Consider the following 22,079-nt stretch of genomic DNA (forward strand, 5'->3'; position numbering starts at 1 on the left):
AATTCAGGCTGTAGAATGTGTTTTTTTGCTGTTTGTTTACAGGTGCGAATCAGAATGTCACTCAACATGTTTTAGTGATTGCAGTTCTTATAGGGTATTTGGGTCAATGACATGACACTTATTTTTTGTTTCTTTCATTTAAAAAAATATTTGAAACTATTTAAGTTTTTATATATTTTAGGTGGGGCTTATGTGTTACTGGTGTACTGTTCTGAGATAAGTCTTTTAAAGAGTACCTAGCATATGTTTTTTTAGGCCCTACTTTGGTTTATGGAGAGTCCAACAACAAGTTTATGTACATACAATGTGTTTAAACACTATAATGTCGTAATAATAGGCAGTTATTCGTACCTTACTTCTTGACTGACTCTCAAATGATTCATTCCACGATTCATCCATCTAGGCCCTGCCTACTCGCTAACCTTGTGTCATGTGATTGGTCAGATGGTGTAGTCTGTTGTTATTGGTCAAACGCGTTCATCATTTGTGGCAAATGGAACCCCACTACCATCATTACAGTATAACGGTTTACATGTGGTTGGATGTCAAGTATATTATATGTGTAGCTAGAGATGGTGGCGATTTTACCGTACCAATTTGAGCCCGAGTCTGACAAGGAAGAAGACGCTAATCCACAACAAACTCCACCACGACTGGAGCATGATGTTGTCAGTGGCAAGTGACAATTCTTGTCATAAAAACACCCAGTGTGACAACATGCATGTTGTGCTTTTGCTCATCAATTAAATAAAATTTTTTTTCTTAAAATACTGTTAATATGTTAGTAATACTATTATTTCGTCTTAACTGTGCGATGTCATGGTACATAGAGCATTTCAGAAAGTCGATGTTATGAAAAATTATTGTAGTATCACACAAATATATCTATATAGGTGCACGTGCGGGAAATGTGTCAAAATGCAAAGTTAATAGCAAGATAAACAAACTGTAAGACCCCAGAAATAACGGTACATGCTAATGTTAGCGTTATATGCATTAGCTAAACACAGATATAAGGTACGAAAATATTTCTTGAAGTGAAGACAAAAATTAATAGTCACACTTACAGGTTGTGATTCGGTGGAGCTAACAGGTCCAAATAGAGTTGGTATTACCCCCTCTTTCAAGGAAAGTCGTTTCACATACCCTGCAGTGAATGCGCCAAGATTATTAAACCAATCTTCCGTGAAATGACGCGTGCACAATTAAACCCTGGGGTTATACTCCTTTGGTATCGTTTGAAAAATAAATTGAAACCTTTTTTCCCTCAGACTTTCTTCCTTTGGTAGTTGAAATATGACGGACTTAGTGTCACACCGTATAACACAGGTTCTAGACATGATACACACGCATCACTATCGAGCGACAGTGTTTTGGGGAGGAGACATACGTTTTCGCGACAGTCTCAGCAAAACGTATGCGGGGACTATGTGTAGCGACGTAGATATGCTGGTGTACTAGTTCACGTCTCCTTTGTGTGATTCAGAGTCGACTCCCATTTTTACAAGCAAATAACTTTGTATTTATTCACCTTCGGACTTACAACTTGGCAGACTTTCAAACACGGCAACATTACAGACTGCATGAAGTGTCATTTTCATGATCTCAAGCTACGTACTCTTTAAAGTATTTTTTTAATTCATCATCTTGGATGTATTTGTAATTTACCTATTTTTATGTATCTTTGTACATTCAGAGATTTCGGGTTCTCGTTTTTCTTTAGCTACTGCAGTCAATTTTCTCTGAGGTCATTTGAGCAAGGTCACATCTGCGTCTCTCCCTCAACGTCCTCCAAAGTAAATTCCTGCAGCAGGGTTAGGCATATAATCTGTCAACCTCTGTACTGGTCTTTCGCAGCGCATTTCCTGCATCTGAGGTCTAAGAAGTCAGACACGTGAGCTCTTGGTCACTCGTCTTTCTCTTCCTAACGGTCACAACATCGCTCATTGTCTGTTGTTATGTGAGTTATTGCCAAGGACATTTCTGGCCCTATTGCAATACATTTATGTCATAATGCATTATTCCAAATTTCCATAGAAACAGCAGTAAAAACAAGACTTTTCGTCAAGAATTCACGGTCAAAAATGAACCACTTGCTGAATATCCCTTGCTGAATGAGTAAAGACGTTTTTTGCCTCCGCCATGCACCTCACCCCTTACCAGTTCTTTGTGAGACCACCCTTGATGTTTTCGTTGTTTTTGTGGCACCTTCAGTCCACTATTATTAGACCATTGGATCGGTGTGTATTAGAGACCGTTTGTTCAGCAAATAGTTAGCTGAGTCGGTTTAGATATTCTAGTCCGGACTGTTGGTGGTGGAGCCTTACCTCAAGTCAAGGCTAGGCCTCAGTGCTCGCCATACTGCAAAGCTCTTTTATTTGTTATTATTGCACGTTTGTGCTTCGGTTAAGACCAAGTCTCCATGGCGGGACATGAACAAGGTTCTCATTGAGAGATACGCTGAGGTTTCAGCCTGGGTCGTGAGAGAAGGGATGTGGCTTCCACAAGCCCCGAGTCTCTGTGCCTTGTGTGTGAAAATAGCCTGACGCTCAAACTTTGCGGTCTGGGTGTAAAATAACATATAAAAGCTTTCTTATATATCGAAACCCCTCCACAATTCAGGCCTGGCATCGTGAATGTCATGTTGGAGGGGGGCAGGGAGATAAATATATTTTTTCAAAAACCTCAAATGACATCATCAATAGCCACAACCTCTGATACGATTATAGCGTTCTCATATCCTTGGAATTTGGGGAAATGTATATGCGACGTTTCTGTGCAGAGTTATATTTGAGAGCAGCGGGGTATGGGAGGTGGTCTGCGGGTTAATCTTCTATATTTCAAGCGAAAACCTCCACATTTGGCCATTGTTATTTTGGAAATGTGAAACACACACGCGGTACTCCCATCCTGCAAAACAGGCCTGTTTTCAGAAACTCCCCTTTAATTAGATTCAGAAAAGTGACAAGCTGGTCTCCAGGCAAATAAAATGTGCTCCATCATATCCTTTGATTTTCCCTTAGCAAATCTTTAATTACAGGCATAGGAAAATAATGGATCTGCTTTAAAGCCATACGCTGTTGAGTTTTATCCTTAACTAGTTATTTGCGGCAAGTTGGGGGGCAGCTGGTTTCAATAACAGCGACTAGAAGCAAACCCCAAAATGTTTGCTTTGCCAAGAAACTGTGGAAAAAAGGGCACTTCTGCCTTTATCAGAGGTCTGAGTCCTGCACTAGTAGGCTTATATTCAAAGGCCTTTACATTTTTTTTTTTAATGTTTTAGCATCAAACATTCAGAGTCTTTAGTCAAGCTTTTGGCAGTGAAATACAAGTCCGGATAGTTTGTCAAAAATAGTCATTTGGAATATTCATGTACTCAGTCAGATATCTTAGGTGGTCTAAAAATACATCTTGACCTCTGCATTATTTTTTAACATACTGACTGTCGTGAACCACTGTTGCTACTTGAAGAATGAAAGCCGGATTGGCCTGTTTTGTCAGTTCATGAAACAAGAAAAATACATTTTTAGTTTTACAGTAGCTGTTTAAGACATTGATAGAGATTCTTTGGTTTATAAAATTGTGTATTTCGACCAGGTGTAGAAATGAAAAAATACACCAATAAGTGGAGAGATGAGGTTCATGTCTATAATTCTAAGAAGCATTTACAATTAACCTTTCCGTGGTAACTGAGGGTTAACTCTCATTTGTAAACATTTTCAGATTTTCTGCACTGATTGTGGGGTTTTCTCTTGTGCTTATTTGTTTTGCAATATTGTGCTTTCAATACTTTATTTGGACTTCTCTAATATAAAGCCCTTTTTAATAAGTCTGCTGAAATGGCTTGAGTATTTGTCTCTTCATGATTTTAAACATCTTTCGAGAGAAGGCACTGTTTATTCCTTGATGTGTGAAACTTTTTAATGATACAGTTACAGAGTGCACCTTTAGGGTATATAAGGAAATATTTGTTTGTCTGTTTATTTGTATCTTGGTAGATCTGGTTCCCTAACGTAATTTCATGAAACCTCATTAAAGCGCAAAAAAATTATTAAGGCCCTATCTAACTACAGCGAAAGTGTACATGTAAAACACACCTCGAGGATTTACAACATTACGTTTATCACTTTTATTGGGATATTTTGGAAGTTACATGTAGTTGTTAAATGAATATCAAGTGTATATAAAACACATTCTTGGTCCTACTATGCATGGTTTAAAGCCGTAATGTTTGTCTAACATATGAAATGTAAATTGTTCCGCATCTGTAACAGCTTACTTTTGGATGATTTTACAATTCCTTTTTGTACCATTCTTTGTCTCCATTCTGCCCACTTTGAAAGCTTTTCCTGTTGATTCATAGCCAAACTAACATGACAAGGGCAAGATGACACTTCAAAAACACACCACAGTTCACGATTACAGTGTTTTCCACTCTCTATTCTGCCAGAGTACATTCACCAGCTTCAATAATAGAAAGCGTGGCCATTGCCATTCACAAAGAGCAAAAATAAATGTCTGTAAGTGTTGGGGATGCTGCTGTCAAGCTTCTTCTATCCTCTGGGTCTGTCATCAGATTATATTGAGGTTATTCATGTATTGCTGCAATGGGAGGTTTTTTCTGGGAGACTTGAGTTCACTTTTCTAAATGTCAATCCTGCTTCATATCGTAGAGGGTTACTGCCTACCGGAGTGGGACGGCATCGTCTGCTGGCCCGAGGGAGCTCCTGGAAGAACGGTGTCCACTTCCTGCCCGGTGTACATCTATGACTTCAACCACAAAGGTGAGACCGCAGGCGCTGGTTAAATGACACATGCCTGCAGCACACAACTCTCTCTCGACAGTACTGGATGACCTTCAGAGCTGAAAGCTGGAATTTGTTTTGCGGGCAGAATCTCTCTGATTTTCTCCTCTAACATCATTGTTTTTTATTATATCATATTAAGCTGCAGAAAAAAATTAGACCATTCCAAAATTTCATTTAATCAGAATTTAGTCATAAATAATCATAAATAGTAAGCAAAAGATATTTGTGTTTATGTTTTAATATATAATAATGTTAGTATGAATTTATATTATGTATAAAATATTTTGTTCAATTTTAATATTTTAATGTATTTTAATATTTAATGTGGCCAAATAATTTTGACTCAAAATTGGAAAGATTGAAATTAAAAATTTGTGTATGATACACCTTATATTTTGATGGTTTAATCGAACCTGGGGGGGGCATTAAAAGCAAATATTGTACAAATGAAGAGTTTGGTTCCAAAATGAGATAAATCAAAGAATCATGTTATATCATGTTATTGTTATATCAATTAATATCAATCAAACTGCAGATGGTTTGTTTTGGTTTAAGCCATAATAACTCAACAAATACATCTAACTAACACAATAAAACATGAAAACATAATAAAAAACATGATTTTTTAAATAAAAGTTTCTCATTTTGGAACTAAACTCTTCAAATACATCAATATACAATATATTGTAGTTCATATTTTTTTTAACAATTTCATTGTCAATTCAGAGTAGATATAACATTTATATGATATCAAATGGCTATATAAATATTTATATATTGCCGTATAATTTAGTCCCACACATTTCAATGCAAAAATACCAAGTGGTATCTCACCTTCCATTAAAAGTAACACGCTTTGTAAAACGATTACGTGTAAAAGTAAGATCCCCTAATTGAGGATTCCTAAATGAAACAGTGTTTACTTACAATTTATAAAGCAAGCTGGAGACCTGAATGTGACACAAAAAAACTAATTGTATGTCTTAGTCAAGCCAACCTTATTACTTCATTCCTTAAATCAATAAATTTGTCTGTAGGTGTATCTCTGATGGAATGATAACATCAGCCAACACTGTTAATTCTTTAAGCTCTCTATTAAGTCAATGTATGAACATACACTGTACAATATATGAAGTAAAGAAACATTCAAATGTGTTTATGACGTATTTTCAGGACATGCCTACCGTCAGTGTGACACCAATGGCTCTTGGGAGCTGGCTGCTAGTAACAACAGGACCTGGGCTAATTACAGCGAGTGTGCCAAATTCCTCGCAAATTACAACCAGAACCAAGAGAGGGTAAGACCTCTGACCTTCAACCTGCTTACTGTCTTCTGTAGTTGCTCTTAGTCACCAAACTATCAAATCCATTCCACAACTATTTCAGGCATGCAATATTATTTAAAGTAGATCAATCGTGGGTCAGACCACTTCGTGTGAACAGCGTTCATCTGTCATTGTGTGTCCAAACAGGATTTGATAAATCGTGTCCCATGGTGGTTACGGTCAATATTTAATCTTAGCCTTAGTTTGATCGATTAAACATTTTGAACTGTGATTCATATCCTTTCTGTCATGAGAACATGTCACAACCTCTCACTGGTACTGGAACTGTAAATACATCTGGATCTTTCTCTTCGGTTTATTTACAGAATATAATGGCGATAATTGACACAAATTTTAAAACAAACCTGCTATTTAGGAAATCTAGTTTAGGTACTTTCCAGAACCAGTCATTTTATAAACATCAGAAGGAGAAATTGACTGACAAAACTTGTGCTTTTATATAAGTGTAAAATGTAAGATGTTAGATTTGACACTTGTAGTGTGTCCAAAGATTAAATGAATTCAAACCCTTTTCGGGTCTTTACGTTTTATTTGTTTGTTTTTGCAAGATGTTGTAAATTAAACAGAAATTAACTTACAACAGGCTGGAACTTGGGTCACCCACATATTGTTTGTCTACCATTGATGCCAAGATTAAAATCTTAGTTTGTTTAGTTTTGTTTAGGTTCGCTTCTCATCTCTGGGCTGTTCGTTTTGGTGTAGATGGGCAGAAAGTCAACTGAGCTGTGGGCAGAACTATTTACCATTTAGTTTAGGGAATGCACATACATAGAAACTCCATCTCTGTGAAACTGAGTGGACCTTTGAAGTCATAGTAGAATTTAATCAATAAAATTAGCAGAATCAAAGTTGTTTTTATAATAGAAAGCTGCAATTTCCTTTTTGAATGATGGGTACAAGATTTGACTCCATATGGTTTACTAGAAGCTTCAGAAAACACTGATTTGTTCATTGTGTAAACATGAATTAAACGCTAATTTCTAGACGTTCATGTTGCTATGGCGCCTTTGCATATAAATTTGTAAACCAATTTAATTTGCATTTGTTCAAAAGGTTGATTAAGATGACAATTTACATTTGATTCAGAATAAACAAGGTATAATCAAACTCCTTGATCATCATTTATAGGATTTTGTATACAATTATCGATCAATGTGTTATTGCTTATATTTTTTGTATTTTTGTGAATAGTGTACTTTAGAAAACAAAAGCTAGCTCTACTTAATTCTGTTTCATGGAGCAGCATTGTTTCATTGTTCAGCAATCGAACACAATGCAAACTCTCTTTTTGCATTGCTCCCTTTACTAGAAAGTTTAATAATATCATATTTATATATTCCTATATGTAATGCAATTCATACTTTACCAACACAGCAAACTGCAAAAAGACCAATTGTGAAGATGTTCTTCACATACTGTCGTACTCCCACAACATGAATAGACTGAAATTAGGAAATTTTAGCATGATGTAGAATCTAGATGAAGTTATTTTCTAATTTTAACCTTTCAAATCAAGCGACCGTAATTTGTCATACACAGAATCTGATCAAACTGTTGCCGTAGGAAGTATCATCATATTTGTTCAGTGATTATCAAGCCAGAGAGGAGCCTACATTACAATCATATTTGATGAGCTCTGAAAACCTATTTGAGAGCATTGATGCTTTCACAACTTTTCTATCTCGGATGTGAAAAAGTGTATAATAATGCTTTTAGAGTTTTCGTGTCACGATTTTCCTTTGAACTTATACTAGGTCTCTTGAGTCTAGGGGCTCTAATTTCACGATCTAAGCGCATGGTCTAAAGCGCAAGTGCAGTTAGGGCGTTTCTAAATCCACTTTTGCTAGTTTAAGGACAGGAAAAACATTAAGCTCCTGTTAAGGTATGGCCGATTCGCTATTTACATTTGCATTCGAGAGGTTAAAGTGCACGAGACCATCTACAGGAAGAGACATTATTTTGTCTTTATGTACACAATTATAATCTTTTACATTGTAATCCATTTATTTTTAATATTTGGTCATGATTTTTGCTGTTGCGTGTTCCTCTTTGTGTCAAAATGTATGCCCGTTGTGCACCCGCCTATAGGCACATTTACTAATGTGCGCTTTAAATAACATGAGTTGGTCTTTGACGCAGTCTATTTTCAGTTCCTCAAAACAGCAATGCACAAAGAATGCACCGAACACACCTATTTTTTAGGCCAGCAGGCCTATGGGAGAACAAATGGGCGCAAATGCATTTGCTATTTAAACAACGCACCGCAGGACGGGAAAATGAGCTGAAACTACCAAAAACAGTTGGGCTGCGCCTTGCGTAGCATTGCGCCGGGTGTACGATGGGGCCCTAGGAATACATAGTTTGAGGACTCGCTCTTTGCTTCCAATGTTTACATTTGATGAACTCCCAAGAAGCATTTCTGCATTTAATGAAAAATGAATCCATTTAAACGAAACATTTTGCAGTGACCAGGCGGCACAAACTGAGCAACGGGTTTGGCCATCGCCCCGCACGCTAAATGATAGCAGCTGGAAAATCTTTTGTTTCATGAGCTCCAGATCACCTTGAAACGCACGCTCTGATCCAGCTACACCTCGGTCAGAGCGGTCACAAACCGACATACCCGCCTGTCTGCAGCCTAAAGTGGCAGCTCACCACTTGCTTTTTTGTCAGGCCTGTGAACTTCATGACAAACTATTTTCACAGGAGGCTGCGAGCAGACACCTAAGACACCGAGCGTCAGCTTGCTCTTCAAATAAACACTAGCGTATCAGTGAGAAAAGCCTCTGGCAGGGATTTGCTTGGTAATTCCTTTAAAGCTGTAACGATAGATCCAGGAGTTGAACTTTGAGTTTAAAACCCATACTGAATTTTAAAACTGCTGACATATTTCATGACATTTCATATGCTGTGAACGGCACTGAATTGTAGGATGATAGTAATAACTTAAAAGCGCTCTTGAGTTGCGGAACAGAAGCATTCCAATGTTTGTTTGAAGTAGTCAACAAGCTATTATGATAAATGCAAAAGTGCCTATAGCCCTTTTTTTCTCAGCTTTTCTATTTTTTATTGTTTTACACCTACAATTTGTCTTTCACCATTCAACAACTAAAGACGTTTTAATGTCAAATCGAAAACAGTTCTCTTAAAAGTAATCTAAAATAATTGCAACATAATAACAAAATCATCCTCATAATCATTGTGTTATTATTACGTTTATGGTGTTTGGTGTTTTTGACCACATGCAATAAAACAAACCTAAATCATGTAGCCAATTTGTTTTTGAAGTCATGTACATGACAACAATGTGCTAAAAACTGAAATGTTTTTAACTTTTCTTTTTTGGAAATGACCCACATTGGTTTTTGTTGTCAAGCATTTGCGAATGCCTAAAGACCAGAGCCAGGGAGAGAGAGAGTCTCGTCAATTCCATTGACTCCAATGGAACAGTTTTTCACAGCAATGGCAGTTCATGGAAGCTCTCAATAGGTTACTAGTAACACATGGAGCTGAGGTAAACTTATAAGCCATTTAAAGACTTAAGTCATTTAATGAATAAAAAAATGTAAGGATTAAGCATTTAAAAATAAAACATAACTTCCTGGAACTATCTGAAGGCTCCATGAATCATGTGAAACGCGGAAATTTCGAATTTCTGTTGGCGCAACTGGCTCCGCTATAGACTGAACATTCAATATGCGTGCACATGAAATCCTAACTTACACAATGAGGAGAAATCAACATTTAGGTTACCTTATGTAACAGCGAATGAAAAGCACAAGGATGGGGATGGACATAGGTGGACAGTTAAATCAATAATTAAAGAATAGAAAGTGTATGACACTGCTGTATATCTACCCAGAGCAGCTTCCCTGAAAGGCTGACTGAGTGACTGTGTCTTGAGGAGAAAAAGCTTTATGGGAGAGTGGCAAAGTGAAAGCCACTGGTGATAAAATGTCATGACATCTCGGCTTTAGTTTGCCAGAAGGCATGTGAGAGACAGTGAATCTGACTTGAAAGGGGTTTCTGTGGTCTGATGGGACATTAATTCAGGTTTTGCCATCAGACTAAACAGAATGTTTGGGACAAGCCAGACATTGTCCACCATCAAAAACACAACGTCCCTGTTGTCAAGCTTGGTGCTGGCAGCATCACGCTCTAGAGATGTTTCGCTCCTGCTGGACATTTAAAAGGATACCCCCCCACCCACGTTGTAGTATACATTTCTTTGTTCTGATGAACACAAACAACATTTTTTGGGGGGAATGGCAGCAAGAGACATTTCTGGGGCATCATTGACTGCCATACAAGGATAAAATTGCCCTAGAACTCTTTACTTTCCTTAATTCTTCAAAATATCGTATTTTTTGTTTAACATAACAAACGTAATTAATAATTCAATAATTTGTACTACTATGGTAGTCAATGATGTCCCCTTAATGTCAGTTGCCAAGTATCCTTCTTTGTGTTCCTCCGAACAAAGAAATGTACAGTATACAGATTTGGAACAGCTTGAGGGGTGAATAAAGGATGACAGAATTTTTATTCTTGGGTGAACCTTTAAGAGAATCCTTTAAGAGAATAGAGCAAAAATACAGATGATTGGAGATTTTCCCAAGCATAAGGACAAATAAACAATGATGCTAATATAAAAACTATAAAGCTATAATGCCAGAAGTGTAAATACAGACTTGATACAGTATGTATACTTATGTAATGATTATGCAAATTAGGATTTTGTGATAAATTTGTAAAAAAAATACAAAATGTGTTTTGGTGTTAAATTATAAAAAAAAATGTATCACTATTAAATAGTTTATATCTATTTTTAAATTACAATGATTATTTACATATATTTGCCTTAAAGGGATAGTTCACCCAAAAATGAAAATTCTGTCGTCATTTACTCAAGTTGTTCCAAACCCTGCATAAATTTCTTTGTTCTGTTGAACACAAAGGACGATTTTTGGAAGAATTTTGGAAGAGATCTGATCCACAATTGACTCCCATAGTATTTATTTTTCATACTATGGGAGTCAATGGGGGATGAAATCTGTTTGGTTACTAAAATTCTGCCATATATCTTGCTTACATCTGCAGCTTATGACTAAAGCAATCCGAGATACGTTTATACAAATTTTTCTGGACGGTTTTGTATGTGTACAGTGTGACTCATATTCTCTCTCTCTCTCTCTCTCTCTCTCATTTGCTGACCCCACTCAGGAGGTTTTTGATCGGCTTTACCTGATCTACACAGTGGGCTACTCCATCTCGCTGGGATCACTTATGGTAGCGACGGTCATCCTCGGATACTTTCGGTGAGAAAAGCCTGCCTCCTTGTTTCTCAGAAAAGGTTCACAGCAGGCCTTTATAAGCCTGGAATCTACAGCTGCAGTTTTATAAGATGCTTCTCATGCTGGGGGATGTACAGGATACAAGTTTCTGTGTCTTTCAGAGATTCTCATAACAAAAATGTCACATCAGACAAGATGCATGTACATGAAACACTGTGAAATTGTCATGGTTTGTCATGTTTATATTTCTCAGGTGTGCATAGACACCTGAATACACCCTGTGCCCTTAGGCTAAAATCTAATACATGCACCATTATGTTGAAATATACTGTACTTATGCTGGGCTTCTTGCTTGTCACAATTGTTCTAGTTTTTGTCAATGTTACAATAGGATTTGTCTCCAAAGACATCAGTTTATGAATAAATATAAATCTATATGATGTGAATGCCTGTTCATACCAAGAAGCTGTTCATAACAAGCTTTGCTTATTTTCAGTTCACACACTGCAGTTTTGCATTTTAAATGTTCCATCACTTTAAGTTAGACGGACTTCAATTGGATGTCAATGTTTTATCCTTCATAAGCTGGAAAAAACCTACCTAAAACTGATCCCATCAATATTGCTCCCTTGTATCGTTATCAATATAGATGTGGTGTGAATTTTACTTTTTCTTTATACTGTAGTTCATCATCCTTGGTGTTAGAAGGGCCTTTAGTGTTAAAGAGATAGTTCAAATATGAAAATCCTTTCACCATTTACTCACCCTCATGTCGCTAAAAACCTGTATGACTTTCTTTCTTCTTTGGAACCCTAAAGAAGATATTTTGAAGAATGTTCATTACCAAACAACTGCCTCCCTTTGGCTTTCATTGTCAAAATAAAAAATCATACATAGGTTTTAAACCATACAGTATGAGGATGAATAAATAAAAGAATAGTTCCTTTAACAGTTACAGTAAAATCCATTTTTAAGGGATTCTTTTTTTCTTTTTTAGTGTAGAGAAATAGCAAACTGTTTGGTATGGTCAAACTTTGCGTTTTGGCATTCGACTAAAAGGATCAGTTTTCCTAATGAGCTGCATCAAATGAATGTTTACCCAATAGTTCACCTAGCGTATGCGCTGGCCGTTTTTCAAGACTAAGACATACGAGTGCATTTATTACTTTCACGTTCAATCGTTCCATTTTCATTACTAATTAATGCAAAGAGGTTCCCTTCGGTATTTATCCAACGGGCTTATTCAAATAAAAGGTCGGGTCGTGCGCAGAACGAGCTGCTGACAGGTGCCGGCTTCGACTTGACTCGGCTCCAACGCTCCGTGTTATTAAGTGCCGGCCCCTCGCCTGGGCACCAGGAAATGCGGAGCAGGAAAATGACTTTAATAACGGCTCGTTTGGTTTCCCCGCTGATGGGCTGCCAGTCTCTCCAAGCTCTCCGTTCTCAGCGTCAGAGGTCCGGTCTCAGGTGCACGAGCTCTGGGACATCAGCCATGCAGAGCGAAGACTTTTTAACATTAGCAGCAGTGTTTCTGACGAGCGGATCAGCTCCCCAGAGCTTACCGGTCGATAGTTCCCAACGGGATGGTGGTTAAACATCAGTAGTCTAATAATGAGGAGGCAAATGTTCCACACTGTCACCCTACACTCTCCAGAGCACAGGGAGGAAAGCAAAAACAACCCCCAAAATGATTAACCGAGGGTTTCCGTTTTCAACATAGCTGACTGCTGGAGGAAATAAACTCAACGGTGAAGCAGTTAAACATTTTGGGGGGAGGATGGGGGAATGGTAAGAAATGGCACAAGCTCGGTTTTGTTTAGGCTTGCCTCAATGATCATAATCATGAATGGATGGGTCTTGCACAAGAAATGTACATTTTTTAAGCCTTTACAAGAGCATGAATATAAAAACTTAAAGGTTTATGATTCAAATGAGATTCTTATATATAAAAAATACATTGGCTTATCTGACTCCGCCCATGTATTGGGTCAACAACATGCTGTGCCTTCAATTTGTGTTGATGAATCTCAGCTTAATTGTATTTTTGCTTCTGATGACACTGCTTAACCTATTCATTGAGGATTGATTTGACGAAGAGAATTGGCGGTTCAATTTCACAGTGATGACAGACCTAAATGTCAATTTGTAGTAAAGTGTGACTCTTACCCCCTAGAAACAATGCTAGTACCCACTATTAACTGGGATGTGACCATCTGTTATCTACTGCTATCCTTTATCACGTTTTGAATATTAAAGAGCACATTCCCTGTGAATAAATCTCCATACACGTTTTTGAGATCTGTGCCCATTTTACATTATATATGAGATTTTTATGCATGATAACAAGCTTTTGTTTACCACAGACCTTATTTCAGACATTTAACCACAATCCCATTGAAAACATCCATTGACTTTGGACCAATGGAACGGAAAGAGCTAAAATGCTAAGTCACTTACGGGTTTTGTACACACAAACACAGCATCTTTGCGGTAATTAGTACCAATTTTTTTTAAATACGGTTTAATGCAATGGTATTCTAAACCTTTTTCTAAAGAACTATATTGAACTTTGTTTTTGGTGGGTGAAGTTAAATAGTTTCAAAGAGGAAGGAAATAACATTTTGAGGACACATTACATTTTGATCAATTTGATGTACTGTAGGATTACGAATTCAAACATTTTGTAAGACCGAGTCAAATTTGATTCAATGTTGACTTGTCAACATGGTGTTTGGAAAACAGTTGAGAAAATTGCAGTCTAAACTGTTCAATGTCTTTCATGTGAATTGGCTGTGTTCCGTTGAATGTATGAACTGCTTTTAGTGGCACCGTCTGGGACGTCAACACAACATCTTTTAGGAGACAAAAACGGCAAATGACATCAGTACCAAATAACAACCAACAGAACATAAACAAGTAAACTTTAATTTTGGAAGACGTGAGCAGAAATCCTCAAGGGCTTTTCTCAAATAGACTCGCTCCGGTCAAGACCGCTTACAAAAGCGTAGAAAAGCTGAAGCAAATTTGGGTAGCACATGTTTGCAATTTAGTTTTATAGCTCACTTTTCGAGCCCTGCATTTTCGACATTTGGGCTTTCTGAACCCTTTAAATCAGAAGAATGTGTTACAGTCAGCGATAGCTCACCTGGTTTCAATTAAGTCTAGTATTGTTCTTCTAGCATTGGAAAGCAACTGAAACACACACACACGCCTGCTATTACATTCTGTTTGCTGATATCTTATGATACCTGTTTTGATCCCATCTGTCTTATCTCCTGTAATATCCTCTTTCTTTTATTTCTTTTTCATTTAGCCGACTGCACTGTACCAGGAACTACATTCATATGCACCTGTTTGTGTCATTCATGCTGAGAGCCATTAGCATCTTTGTGAAAGACGTGGTGTTGTACTCAGGCGCCGCGCTGGAGGAAATGGAACGGATCACTGTGGAGGATCTCAAGTCCATCACCGAAGCACCTCCTGCTAACAAAAACCAGTTTGTAAGTGGATCGGCTGGATTTGCACTAGATCAGCAAGGTTTTGAAGGTTTTGCAGTTGCCATAGAAGCGTACAGGAACATCATTAGCATTAAAAAAATACTTCTTGCATGCTTTGTAACCAAGATACGGAGGGGTTTAAGTTTTGTAATTATTTGTTCATTCACAGTATATTAACATACAAATTGGGCCGCACTATTTAATTTCAGTATTGGCAAAGCATTACAATGAAGACAGCCTTGAAGTAGATGTCATGACCACAATCTCATGTCACAGCATATTTTAATTTACATAATGGTAGTGGCATTCCAATGATAAAGCTTTCCTGTAGCTCAGTGGTAAGAGCAAGGTTGTGTGTTCGATCCCAGGGGATTACACACACAAATGTATAAATGTATAGGATATTGTAAACTTTACAATGACAAGGGTCCCCAAATATTATACACCTTTTGTGTAAAATACATATTCATGTACACATTTTTATCCATATATATTCTCTATATTTTTGGGGATAAGGAAACATGTAATATACTGTATTATGCCCACTATTAAGATAAAAACAAATATTAGATTATTTAAAGGAGATTAACACTTATAAATGGAATAGTTATGACGGTAGTGGACTTTTAAGATTTTTTTTGTCTTTAGATTTGATTTTCTGGGAACCCTTTAGAACCTTCAGGAGGCCCCCTTGGGGTCCCTAGATGCCAGTTTGAAAACATTTGGTCTAGCATAATACATGTAGTCAGACTCATTTTTTATAGATAAACAAATAGAATAGAAAATTGGCAAACGAAGAGAATAGAAACATATATACAGAGGTTCACAAATACATGAAATGATTACAAGTGATTCTACCTTTGTAAATTACATACAGTATGAAGAGAAATCAGCACAGAATGTCAGAGAGATTTGGGGACTTGAGTTTATAAAGAACCCTATAGCAACTAACCACTGCAAAGCAACACAAATCAATCCACTCAGAAACCCCAGCTTTATGGTAGCAAGCTTTACTCCAGCAGTCACATTTCCTTGAAAAAGAAAATCAATTTCTTACAAATCAGAAGAGCGAGGGTAAGATGCGTGCTGAATTGATTTTCAATTTCTTCTCCAGATCGGCTGCAAGGTGGCTGTGACCCTCTTCTTGTACTTCCTGGCCACTAATTACTATTGGATCCTGGTGGAAGGCCTGTATCTCCACAGCCTTATTTTCATGACCTTCTTCTCAGACAGGAAATATCTCTGGGGCTTCACTCTGATTGGCTGGGGTGAGTAAACAAGCTTGTTTACTAATATCTCTGATTTTAAAAATCTTTATCCGGCCTCTGGCCACGTAGACCATTTTCTCTGTGATTTCTCTGTGGGCTCATTTGAAATTTCGCATAGTTTATCAATCGGTTAATCGATCTGATTTCCATCTAAATTCTGTCAGCAGTTTCTAAGGGTGTTGCTAATTTCTCCTAGCACACAGTGGGATATTTTACTGGAGACCAGCAGGCAGGTTTGAGGAGATACTCTGGACTTTACGGCCCCTGCATTGTACACACTGTGCGAGAGTTAGATGTGCACAGCGCATACAATGTGGATGTTGTGAAGCTAAAACACCTCCGTGTAGCTTAAACCTAAGCTGTAGGATTTTGTAACAATGACTGTCGTTTTTTATTATTGAAACAAAAGCCCTGCGATTTTAGAAGAATCATAAAAATACTGTCTTGGCAAATCTGAGCAAAGTTTATAATCAAAAGTATGAGTTCGGATGTTACATTTAAGATTCCCATCAAATGAAACATTCGTTTTCAAGCAATGACATTTTCCATGTTAGAACTACACATGTTCTGTGTTTTTTTAATGCATTTGAAAATTCACATGTTTCACTAAACAGGTGTTCCAGCGATGTTTGTGGCTGTCTGGGCCAGCGTCAGGGCCACACTTGCTGACACTGAGTAAGTCCTTAAACTAGAATCTGTGTGCCAGTATTACCAGGTTTCCATTTCTACGGAAATGCTACAATTTAATTTGCATTTTAATATTGATTTTAGCATGCTGTGCAAATAAAATGCTGTGTGTTTGGGTAAATGTTCAAATAAAATGTTATCCTTTCATACACATGGCAGATTAGATTTTTTGCATTAGGCTTATGAAATAAAACATGTCTGATCACAGTCGAAAATCTGTTAAATATAAATAGGATTTAATTTGCCTGTAAAAGAAACTGATTTGGTTTATTGTCAACAGGTGTTGGGATTTAAGCGCAGGAAACTTAAAATGGATCGTGCAGATCCCCATTCTCACAGCAATTGTTGTAAGTTTAAATTGTGTTTGACTTACATTTAAACTGTTGTTATATAATTAGTTGAATCAAATTTATTGATCATTATCTTTTTTCCCCAAGATAAATTTTTTGCTGTTCCTGAATATCATACGAGTTTTGGCAACAAAACTTAGAGAAACAAATGCAGGGAGATGTGACACCAGACAACAGTACAGGTAACACATATTTACTTAATTACAACTACAGTGCAGTATAAGCAAAACAGACTACACTCAAAAAATATAAATTCAAATAATGTTTCTTGTTTTGCTTTGTTTTTGTCCCCCCAGAAAGCTGTTAAAATCAACCCTTGTCCTGATGCCATTGTTTGGAGTTCACTACATAGTGTTCATGGCGATGCCCTATACAGAAGTTTCTGGAGTGCCGTGGCAAATCCAAATGCATTATGAGATGCTTTTTAACTCTTTCCAGGTAATATTTCAAAAAATTTAACATATAGTTACAAAAAACACATTTTATGACTCGATGAGAGCCAAAACCATAATAGTCCGAGCAAATTCATCTTGATAATCTGAGAATTTGGGGGTATAATATGTCACAGTTTACTTTATTTAGCTATCCTCGCTCACATAAATAATATATACAAATTATATCTGGTGTCTGAATAATTTTTGGTTTGGCTGTATAACATAGAAAGCTTTGTAACCAGAAACTGCATTGATCATATTATAGTAGACTATTGCATCTTTAGATACTGGAAGCCTCGGTCTATGCTTTCCCATCTGCACTAGGTTTTGATTATGTCAGCTAGACGTCTGTAAGAGATCACATCTCACCTGTACTTAACACTGAATAGCATTGATTTAAAAGTGGTATCATTTCTTGACACCCAAATACTCTTAATGAACCCCTATTATTTACTTTCATTGTTTTACAGTGTTTATTGTTTTTTCTGATCATTTAGATCTTTATTGTTTTAAAATACTTTTATAGATATTGCATCGGCTGTGCAGCATTTAGTAATTTAGTTTTCTATTGTTGATTGCACATTTTGTGAAATGAAGTAGACCGGTTATCATACATTTGAGACATACAGAAAATGCAATTCTCAGTAATATTGATACTAAAATTCATACTTTCTTTTCCAGGGATTCTTTGTTGCAATCATATATTGCTTCTGCAATGGAGAGGTAAGACTTAAATTATCCAAATTCTGTATCACAGATAATTGAAACTGTTATGTATGAATTTTATATATTATTATCAATATACAACAATAATACATTTTAATATTCTTTATTATACAGCTGCGCAATATATTAAGAGGACATTTCAGAGACCGTTTTTCTTATTTTTATTTTCTTATTCTTATATTTAAATGTACTGTTTCTAGGTATGTTTAGGTAAGATCATTCTGTGAACTCCTAACAATATTTTCCCCAAATTTCAATTAAAAATATTGTTTCTATTTGCATGTATATGCAGAACATGAAAACTGGAGAAACAGGTGAAATAACAGAAAATATGAAGAGCTCTTTTCAAAAACGCTATAAATCCATTTTAATAGTTTCATGAAAATGACATTTTTTTTCCTGGACCCATACATTTTGTTAATATTCAATTTATCCTGTTAAAATGGTCTGTTGGCTCAGTCTGAACATGTTAAACAATGATTGTTAAATGAAACAACAATATTGTCAATTAATGTTTTCTTATTTTTTGTTCAAAACGCTACAAATCCATACTTTAAAAAAAAATTGGTTAATTTCGTTTTAAAAACAAACAAACAAGAGAACATGAAACATATGACTTCAGGGACTCATACTATAAATTAATATAAATCAAATAAATGCCAATAAATGCAAATGCATGAAATAAATAACAGCCAAATAAAATAAATAGTAACAAACTAAATAGTAAAATAAAAAGAATATTTAAATTTCATGTTTCAATATTTTTCACCACATACAATAAATAATTTAGAAATAACACATACAAATACCTCTAATGAGCGAATTCTGATTGGTCGAGAGAACATATTGCATTTAGGCTAAAAACAGGTTCGGGATTTATAGTAGCAGCATTACTAATGTCAAATAAATGACCATTCACTGATTCTCTCAATGCTCTTTAGGTCCAAGCTGAAATCAAGAAGTCATGGAGTAGAAGGACACTTGCTCTGGACTTCAAAAGGAAAGCTCGTAGTGGCAGTAACACGTACAGCTATGGACCCATGGTGTCCCACACCAGCGTCACCAATGTGACCGCACGAGGCCCCCTGGCCCTGCACCTGACCACACGCCTGGGGCCAGTCACCATCAACGGCCATCGGAACCTTCCAGGTTACGTAAAGAACGGCTCCGTCTCAGAGAACTCCATCCCGTCCTCGGGTCAGGAGCTTCATATACAGGAGGAAGAACCTTCGAAGAACTTCCAAGAAGAAAAAACGACCCCGGTGGTGGAGGAGGAAAGGGAAACAGTCATGTGACGTTAAATACAAATTTCATGTGTTATTACGTCAAGTACATTAAAGGATGATAGAATCCTTTGTTCCTCAGGATTTTCTCACAATTTGGGTTGTGGGACCATCTCAGATGGGCTGGAGATGTCAGCAGTGATCTTTTAAATGAGCCACAAAGTTTTTCAAGACTGGAACTAATACAGAGACCAGAAATCTGAACCAGGCGTGTTTAGAGAATGAAAACAAATAAGGTGTTTTAATTTGATCATTTCTGCTGAATGTCTCATATGTTGCACGCAAGTTTCTACATTGTGATCGAACATCGCTTTCCGGATTTCATCTCACCTCCGTTTATGTATAAATATACATATATAGATCTGCAGATTGTGCTCCAGGATCAAGCCATGTGAAACATATGGCATTGTGGACTGTGAATTGTAACTAAGTATCTCATATTATTTTCAATACATTCAAAAGCAAAGCATTTTTGTGTTAGAAACAAATGTCTTTTTTTGTACTCCAAATAGAAAGCATCTCAAAAGGTTGCCAGTAGATGCACTTTTTTATTATGGTAGCAGGATTTTGTTAGTAGAATGTGATATTTATATGTGTCCAGGCCATGAACGATTGTGTCTTTCTGCTCGTTGATCCGTGGATATGCCAAGCTGTCTATTTCCTTCATTTGCTCTGATTCTGTGCAGATTTATATACGCTTGCATTATTGCTTTCGGTTGGTAAGGAAGTCCAACATTTTATGTATTTTGCTGAGAAATGTATTGTGTGCTAAGCAAAAGAATCAAATTCTGTGTTAAAATGGTTGAATATTCTTGGTCATTTTCATTCTATCAATACTTAATAAGAATTTAATAAAATGTAATTAAAATTAATAATATTGGTAGTTTAAGGCTAGTCCTAGACTCAAATGAATGTCTGATCTGAAAATAACTTGCTCTCACCTATTAAAATTATATCAGTGCCATTATTTTGTCTGAAGATGCACACTAGTAAAAAATATTATAAAACCGACTTAAATATGCTAATTTATGTCATAATCCTGGATAAAACTAAGCGGTCTCTGAAACTGGGCCTAGATTAAAAAAAAAACTATTGGTACTTGCTTGTTTAAACTTGCCATGATGATGCAAAAGTGTTGTTACTGGTTGCGTTGCTTGGGTGTTCTGGATGCTTGATAGGTACTCTATTGCATTTTGCATACTGGCCAAAATTGGTCTGCTCTATATTCATTCATGTTTGTTAACATAAAGTGCTAAGTTTAACAAACCCCTACCCTTAATATTAAAAAATGTGTTTTAAGAAATAAATTAAAGTTATTATTATGTATCACCCAATATATTGTATTCCTTAAAAAATCCACCAGGAATTCTAGGAAATAAGTGTTTTCATTTATTAAAGCAGCTTTGTGATGTGTATGGTGTGCGTTCAAGGAATTCTTTGAACCCTTTGAAAGCAGTTGTATCAATTCTTTCCATTTAAATTTTGAACTTTCCCCTGTTATAATGATATATAATTATAATAATTTAATACCCTTTTGTATTCTTAACACTTTGATTTAGTCTCAAAAGGGCATTTATTATACCAACCATAATTTCACTGAACTCATGCATTCCTCCTTTGCCACTTAGTTCATAATAATGTATTTCACGCATTTACGAGCAGCTGAAAATTCCCACTTGCCAAATCAGAATCATCTCATTTTTACTGCTATCTTAACAGGAAGGGGTTTTACCCTGTATACGTGATTTGTGAATAAACCTATTATTTATTTCTATTAAATTTAGCATCAGTAGCTATTATAAATGCTCATCATGGTTTGTTACGTGATCTAACGTTCTGCTGCTTTTTTCATTCGTGTGCATACAATAACATCGTGGATCTATAAATAGGTCTCATTGTTTACAAAACATGAAAATGTCCATCCAGTTATATGAGCTAAATGAAGACGTTTCATTGCCATTCTGTAAGTATGATGATTATGAAATGATCATATTCAGGATTGTGATATCATATGCTGGATAATTTATACAATGATTGTTTGACCATAACCTTTTGACTGTAGAAATACTGTACTTATATTTAGATCTTCGCTTTCAAATGGAACGCTAATGTGCTATTCAAAGATATTTTAATTATTTTAACATTGGTTTTAAATTAGCACTTTAAATTTCAGAGGGTGTTTTTACTTCTGATCGACATGTAAAAATGTACACATGTAATCGGCTTTTGTTGATGTACATAAGCTAATCCTGAGTTAGAAGACCGATTATTCTAATACTCATTTATTTTACCATTGAACTCCATTTTTAATTTATACTTCTTAAATTAAAGCTTTTTGATTGGTTTCGTAAAATATAATCTATTTTCGCACTTTATACGCCTTGAT

At 36.2% G+C, this 22,079-nt stretch overlaps 1 protein-coding gene across 1 annotated transcript in view; it reads left to right on the plus strand.

Moving 5' to 3' along the window:
• Positions 1 to 21,019, plus strand: part of pth1r (parathyroid hormone 1 receptor) — a 59,051-nt gene extending 38,032 nt beyond the window's left edge. The window contains exons 3-13 of the mRNA XM_056743033.1: positions 4,674 to 4,784; positions 5,982 to 6,106; positions 11,378 to 11,472; positions 14,762 to 14,948; positions 16,060 to 16,213; positions 16,828 to 16,888; positions 17,181 to 17,247; positions 17,338 to 17,432; positions 17,547 to 17,688; positions 18,366 to 18,407; positions 19,352 to 21,019. Coding sequence (XP_056599011.1) covers positions 4,674 to 4,784; positions 5,982 to 6,106; positions 11,378 to 11,472; positions 14,762 to 14,948; positions 16,060 to 16,213; positions 16,828 to 16,888; positions 17,181 to 17,247; positions 17,338 to 17,432; positions 17,547 to 17,688; positions 18,366 to 18,407; positions 19,352 to 19,705 — 1,433 coding nt within the window. The 3' untranslated portion in view covers positions 19,706 to 21,019. The remainder of the gene's footprint in view (positions 1 to 4,673; positions 4,785 to 5,981; positions 6,107 to 11,377; positions 11,473 to 14,761; positions 14,949 to 16,059; positions 16,214 to 16,827; positions 16,889 to 17,180; positions 17,248 to 17,337; positions 17,433 to 17,546; positions 17,689 to 18,365; positions 18,408 to 19,351) is intronic.
• Positions 21,020 to 22,079: the final 1,060 nt, after the last annotated feature.

Source organism: Triplophysa dalaica, chromosome 3, assembly GCF_015846415.1.
Source record: "Triplophysa dalaica isolate WHDGS20190420 chromosome 3, ASM1584641v1, whole genome shotgun sequence".
NCBI lineage: Eukaryota > Metazoa > Chordata > Actinopteri > Cypriniformes > Nemacheilidae > Triplophysa > Triplophysa dalaica.